At 49.3% G+C, this 7,346-nt stretch overlaps 1 protein-coding gene across 1 annotated transcript; it reads right to left on the bottom strand.

Annotated features, from left to right (window-relative positions):
• Positions 1 to 217: 217 nt before the first annotated feature.
• LOC103637342 (small RNA 2'-O-methyltransferase) lies at positions 218 to 3,296 on the bottom strand. Its single transcript, XM_020543151.1, has 5 exons — positions 3,097 to 3,296; positions 2,786 to 3,026; positions 1,743 to 2,242; positions 1,396 to 1,644; positions 218 to 1,136 (listed from the first exon to the last, which is right to left on the bottom strand). Exons 1-5 carry the CDS (start codon positions 3,294 to 3,296, stop codon positions 452 to 454), a joined length of 1,875 nt encoding a protein of 624 aa, XP_020398740.1. The 3' UTR covers positions 218 to 451.
• Positions 3,297 to 7,346: the final 4,050 nt, after the last annotated feature.

Below are 7,346 nucleotides of genomic sequence, written 5' to 3'. Positions count from 1 at the left end.
ATATTCTATTTACCCCTAGATAATTAATGAAAAGGAAATGCATATTCTAACAAAATTATTATTATAAATGTTCAAACAAGAGTACTAACTCATTAATGTATAGTCTAATGGAAAAAAGATAAATAGTCATACATGTACCTTTATTTGGCTCAGTGCTAATAGCTTCAAACCAGTCATAATCTAGAACTTGATAAAGCCATCCTGTTGGCATTATAAATGAATGGCCTGGTGAGAATTCACAAGATGCAGCCATGATTAAATCCCTAGGAGGCAGTTCAGCTACAAAACGTGCAGTTTGATTCACTGACAGCTGAGTTACACATGATTCAAGCTGATTACTAACAGCACTCGTCCCAATCTCAAACTCAAACTCATTGTGGCTCTCCAACAAATATGTTTTTGCTTTATCCTTCGTCACAAGGGAAGCAGTATAACTTATACAAGTCAATGATCAGTGGGACGGGAAAACACCAGAGTCTGGACCTTCAATGTGTGTTAACTTTGCAGTGCTTTCAAGGTGCTTCTTTCGTGTATCCATAGAAAATGGTCCAACTGCACTGCACATTGCTGAATCACTGCCTCCATTCTTGCCATAAACAGATAGACACATTGCAAACTCTTGAAGAAAAATATTTGAATGTACCTTGACATCAGCAGTAGACTCAGAAAGATATAGCTTGCTTGTTTTTGAGGTTAGTCTCTTAAAATAATTATTGAACCAAATCAAGACCTTCAATGAAGAATTCTGAATAGCATCAGATTCCTTGCTCCAAGTGTCAGCTGCAGAATACTCTAGTAAAATTTCTTGCTTCCGTGAACGTATGTTCACTTCACATTTAAAAAGATCTGGTTTTTCCTTGTTGATCCTGACATCATTGGTGTACTGATTTTCTGCGCTGCCTGCTGGTGCTCCTCTTTCTTCAGAGCTCACAGCCAACATTAATGTATCACAGGAAACCCTACTGACAACAAAATGGGGCTCTGGCAACCTCTGAAGGCGACAAAATGAGCAAAGGAGATCTCGTGGAGAGAGGCCTTTCCAACTAAAACGAGAGTATGCAGATGGAAGCTCCGCTGCAAGAATCGAATCCCTAGACATCTTACAATTTCCATCAGGTAACTTGCCCAGAAGTATCCTGAGTCAAAAGCATGTCAGTGTTTCACTCTGAAGAACTATAGGAAGTTTGGTGCTTAAATAATAGATAAAAGCAGCACAGACATGAAAGACAAACAGAACACAAGCCAACCTCTGCAGCTTGAATCATGTGATGATTCCTGAGAAAAAATGACCATATCTACTAACAATATAAAATGGAATGCATCTTGATTCATTGATTAGCAAGTGAAATTGTATTTAACAATGCCGTTGTAGTGAAATGTTCAATAAAGCTTTACCTGTAATAGGAACATAGATTGACATCTTCAGTGTGAAGTTCCGAATCTCTCCTTGTGTATCCAATATTTGCCAAGAGTGCATCTCCATAAATTGTTTGGCCACAAATGTAGGAAGCTCGCTTATTTACTTGCCAGTTGATGTCACCATCTCCAAGAGAATCAAGTGCATGTTTTGATATATCAGAAACAACATGTATATTTGCGGCTGCAAAATACAGTCTTATCTCGGATGATGCTTTTCCAATTGTTCTGCAGTGAGATCAATGTTTCAAAATTGTCATGCACAACAAGAATAATGGAAAAGGCTCAGAAGTCAGGAATTTACTACTTAGTTTTTCTTTGCCTACCTTGATACAAGAACATGAGAGGAATCAATTGCTGAGAGCTCTGCTGCAACATAACTCATATAATGTTCATTATCTCCTAGATTAATTCTTACTGTCTTCAGTTCATCCTCCAATATGTAGGGAACAAGAACTGCCTCTACTTCTACGGGATCTGTTGTACCAGACCAACACTCAAGTGCCGAGTCAACAGCCTCCGGAGAATAAGGCTTTTCACTCTGAATCCAGAAATTGCTGTTACTAACAGAGACTCCAGGAGATTGTTTTGCAGCATTGTACAATAATGACAAGACCAATAGAGGATCAAATTCTGCCCTATGGTCGATCAATTTACACAATGTATTGACCTTCACATCACATGCAGCAATAGCCGACAAAGGTAACCTCCCAATGAGGTCTCCAGTTCTCCGGAGAGACACACACAAATGGCCAATAAGAGGATGGGTAGATGACAGAAAGTTCTGAAATGAAGTACGGTGGTATGGTGATGTTAGAAGAGGTAACTGGATTTTTTAATTATTTTGTAATTTTAAAAGTGCAACGAAGCTCAAATATGACATGAATAGCATGCTTTTTGACATGGTTTTTAAAGCGGTAAGGCGGTCCAAGGCGTTGGAGCACCGCCTGGACGCCTAGGCGGCGCCTAGGCGAGGTAGGCGGGCAAGGCGCCTAGGCGTTAGACCACCGCCCGGACGTCTAGGCGACGCCTTAAGAACAGAGTTTTTGAGTGACCAACAAAATGGTTCATGCTTTGTGAATTGTACTACCAATAATCTTACACAGGTATTGACATTGCAGGGAACCAAATTAGATTATATTACAGCTACAAAATATTATCATAAGAAAATGCCAAAATAAAAATGGAACCTTATGTTTGATCAGTCTTTGGTGCTTATTAAAAGTTGTCAGTTACAGTGCTATAGGGTCCTCGTTCTTAAGTTTTGAGGAAAGACTCACAAGAGTTAAATGCATTATAAATGAATTACTGTCTAAACAAAGAAAGAAAGAAGAAATGAATGAACTCGTGACCTGGGAGCCGATGAGACCGCGCCGCGGTGCAGGAAGAGGGTGAAGCGGCTGGTGAGGTTGAAGCTGCCCGTGAGCCACCTCCCGGGGGGCACGTCAAGCCTGGCCCCTCCCCCACCGGCGGCCCTCGCGCCCAGCTCCGCGACGGCGCGCCGGAACGCCGCGGTGTTGGGCATGGCGCCGTCGCCCACGGCCCCGAACTCCTCGACGGACGCCCATACCTCGCGCGCTTGCCCCGCGCCCGCGTAGAACCCCGTGCAGCTGTCTCCGGGATCGAGGGGGCGAGAGCGAGGGGCAATCGGGAGGGCTACAGATCATCTAGAACACCGACTCGTCCTTCACCTCTCCGAGATCCGGCGCTAGGAAATGCTCCAGATCTACACCGTCTTGGTACGACACGACGGAGGAGGACAAGAGCTCGCTGGGGATGGTGGGGATCTGGACGTACGCGACCTCTGCGGGGCTGGGGCGAGCGCCGATGCGTGATTGCCGTGGCGCTCGCGTCCACCTCTGCCACCGCGCCCCGGCCATGGCGCTCGTGTCCACCTCCGCCACCGCGCCCGCTGCTGTGCTCAAGACCCCGTTCCTCGGCGCCAGGCGCGCGCTCGCCAATGCCGCCGCGCCCAAGCCCGCGCCGCGCGCTCCTCGCCGTCGCCGCGGCCGCCGCCAAGAAGTTGTGGATCCGCCGAGTTCATCAACCCGCCCTGGCTCGACGGATCGTAAGTCTTTGCAGAGACGAGGAGGGGGGGGGGGTGGAGCTCGAAGCTGACCGTGACGCCGCCGCGCCCGCTGCTGTGCTCAAGACCCCGTTCCTCGGCGCCAGGCGCGCGCTCGCCAATGCCGCCGCGCCCAAGCCCGCGCCGCGCGCTCCTCGCCGTCGCCGCGGCCGCCGCCAAGAAGTTGTGGATCCGCCGAGTTCATCAACCCGCCCTGGCTCGACGGATCGTAAGTCTTTGCAGAGACGAGGAGGGGGGGTGGAGCTCGAAGCTGACCGTGACGCCGCCGCCGCGACTTTGCAGGCTCCCTGGCGACTTCGGGTTCGATCCGCTGGGGCTGGGCAAGGACCCGGCGTTCCTCAAGTGGTACCGGGAGGCGGAGCTGATCCACGGGCGGTCGGCGATGGCCGCCGTGCTGGGCATCTTCATGGGCCAGCCGCGATTTGGGGACTGCGGACGCGCGGTAATGGGGAGAGGAGGAGAAGGAGGTGGCTTAGGGGCTGCGGACGCGTGGACCTTCCATTGATGCGGATGCGCGATTTGGGGGCGCAGGGCGCGGACCTTCCATCTGCGCGTCCGAGGAGGCGCCGGCGATGGCAGGCGGGGCAGCGCGTGGAGAAGAAAGCGCGGCGTGGAGAAAGGCAGAAAGCGCGGGGACGCGGTTTTGGCAAAACCGTGCACCATCTGCATCTGTGTACGTCTACACTACACACTTATGTAGTAGTAGAGATTTAGTATATTCTTACTATTTTTAGTCTCTAGAAACCAAACATTTTAGGGACTAAACTTTAGTCCCCTAACTAAACTTTAGTCCCTAGACTAAAGAAAACCAAATATGGCCTGAGTAGGGCGACAACTAGTGCTGTGAGCTCTGCGCTTTGGCTTTCAGCGCTTGAATAACCGCCAGAGGTCGTGGTCACTAAAGGCCAAGCGATTTTCGCAGCCGCAACCGTAGGAATTGGGACTGGGACACCGATCCCGACGGGGCCAATGCGAGCCTCATGGCCGAGTTGTGTTCGTTTCGTTATTGTCGGGAGCTCAGCTCAGTCGTGATTAGGTCAGACGAGATGCAAATGAAACTGTTCGTCACTGCTGAATGAATGGACAAGCAAGCAAGTAGGCAAGTAGGTGGTACCTTCTGTTGACGTTTCAGAGGAAAGGCAGTAGCTTTAACCATGGATGGGCCGGGCACTGATAGCAGCACCCTGGGACATAACCTGAAACCACAAACGTACCCTAGATTTGATTCCCCTCTATTATCGCTGTTTCACTATATATTTAATACTGCCACTTGAATGTGACGAAGGAAATGTTTCCCCATGGCATCAAGGAGGGGCGCGCGGCACTCTCTTGCTTGTACAAGGATTCATCTGCAATGGTGTAAAAGGTGACTTTTTACAACTACTATCATGGACGCGGAAGTTTACCTGCAGGTAGCAAGAAAGAAAGACGAGCAGCCTGCAGCCAATCCCTACTGAAAAGCTATCGAGTTATGGTGTGCTGGAGCAAAGTACAGGCGTTGCGATTTACACTTTTTGGTGAATGCAACGGGGGACAAGCGGATGAACAGTTGAAGCTGCAAACAGTGGCAGGGACCAGGGAGTGTCTAGGGACTACTAACTCAAGGAATGATACCTATCTACCAGGGAGGGTACATGCACGCAAATGCATTCACCCATGGCAGCATCAGCTTGGGCAGGTCAGCTTTTCCCCTCTCTCTCTTTCTCTCCGGGCCGCCGTGCCGTGACCGTGATTATTCCATTCCATTCCATGTCCATCCGGGTCGTCCTCTTCCTCTCCAGCCTTTTGCTCCTGGGCCGGCCAATGATGACGACCTTGATGACACGATGTGAAGAGAGCATGAGATGCAATGCAATCCTATCTATGGTTATCTTATCATGCGGCTGGGCTGACTGGCTGCACAGCCTTGTGACTGTAGGACCACGACATTTGGGCAATGGGCTTTTCTGCATCTATACACAAGGCAGGCATCACGCATCGAATTGAATTCTCTCTCTCTCAGCTCTGGGAGGGAGCCACAAGCGTGCGTACGTATGTGCCTTTATTTGCTTGGCAGCGGGAGAAGTGAGGTTTAAGACAAAATCATGGTACGGCGGGCAGCCTGTACCGCTGCGAATCTGCGAGGTGCTGCACGAACGATGCGATCCTTTTATTACACGGCTCCTGAAACCACATCGATCACACACATGGCTTACTGCATGCCGGAGGTTCTGTACCATCGTCGAATCTCAATGTACACCGCTACGTGTGTACATGTCTAAACAGTCCTGATCGGAAAAGCCCGTGGCAGTTTTCACGCGTCATGAGCTAGCACGGCCTAGCGCCCTTGCGGCCCACCGGCCGGGCTCGTGCCCGGCCTGGCCCAATCACCGTGCCGCCGTGTCTTAATCGTAGATGTACCGAGACACAGAACTATGGGCCTGTTTGGTTCAGTTTTTTTCTGACCAGCTTTTCTGAGAATCTGTCTGTGGAGAGAATCTGGGTGTGGAGAGAATCTGATTATCATTACGATTACATGTGGAGGAAGATAAAGTTGTTCATAGGGCTCAGGATCTAGAAAGCGACGGATTCCTACTATTACAATGACTCAACCGATTATGTGTTTATGTTGATTTTGGATGGTTTTTGCCCCAACGAATTTTATAGAAGTTAGCTGAAGCTGAGCGTTTGTCAGTCCGCACCAGCTTTTGGTGGCCAGAAGCTGCCAGAAGCCGAAACAAACAGGGCCTATGTCTAGCACAGTCTATTTTTTTCATTTTTTCATACAATAATATCTATATTATGATTGATTATCAAGTATAAAATATAAAAACATGTAGATTTTGTTGGATAGGTGCATGTAAATGTTTGTTTGGAGTCAGCGATGATGGTTCCAACCTTCACTTATACATATTTTTAGCTTGTATTTGCCATCTAAGCATCATGGGCTGTCATGGGACCATCACACCATGGACTAGTACTACTTGATTATTAGTCTGCCCTTCTGTGCCTGGGCCTCGCTCGTGGCCTGTGAACTATCTCGATATGACCCACTAGCCAATCCATGTCATGCCTAGCATGGCCTAGCCTAACCCGTGTCATGCTTCAGCGGGTTTGTGCCATTGTCGAGAGGAACTCAACAAACCCGTAGTGCCATGGTCGCTCCGACACCATTACTAGTCTGGTGGGCCATGTATGTGCTTTGCTTTGTGGCTCGTGGCTAGCACGACACGGCCCCGCTGGCCAATCTGGACCATCCCTCAGGCCCTCGTTTGGCCATTACTTATAGCTCTTCAGGTCCTAGGGGTTGCCTGGACATTTGCACATCCCTTGCAACTTTCTGATGCAAACTTTATCCTGCTTGGCGCACCCCTAGATCCACCCTTTCAGGACGTACGAGCCAAGCTCAAGCCGACTCTACAAGGTAGATGGGGAGGTATTGGATGATCATCATGTCATCGCTAGCCCGTCCCATGCGGCACACACTGGTCGTTCTCTCACTAGACAACTAGGTTGGTATTACCATCGTACTTGTCAACGATGGGTGGACATTAGAACCACCGGTAGAACTCGACGGTGCAGATGACGCAACCAAACGACTAAGGCCCTAAGTGGCCTTATATGTTGTCATGGTCATTGCCCCCATTTGGGGCTCACAACTCGAGCCAAGTTGGCCTGCTCTTGGACGAGGCGACATGTGTTGAGGATCACGCGTGTGTCGTGGACCATAACCAAATGTTCATGCACCATAGTGTGTGACATATAGGATTGTCGGGATGCTTTTTCGCAGTCTCAGTCCTAGGGATGGGCATTGACAGTCTCCATCCACTAGATACCCCCGTTTGAGGAGGTAGCCTGCTTCGAG

The sequence above is a fragment of the Zea mays genome, chromosome 8 (genome assembly GCF_902167145.1).
Source record: "Zea mays cultivar B73 chromosome 8, Zm-B73-REFERENCE-NAM-5.0, whole genome shotgun sequence".
In the NCBI taxonomy this organism is placed as follows: domain Eukaryota; kingdom Viridiplantae; phylum Streptophyta; class Magnoliopsida; order Poales; family Poaceae; genus Zea; species Zea mays.
The sequence above is the reverse complement of the archived record's forward strand: the minus strand, read 5'-3'. Positions and strand labels throughout refer to the sequence as shown.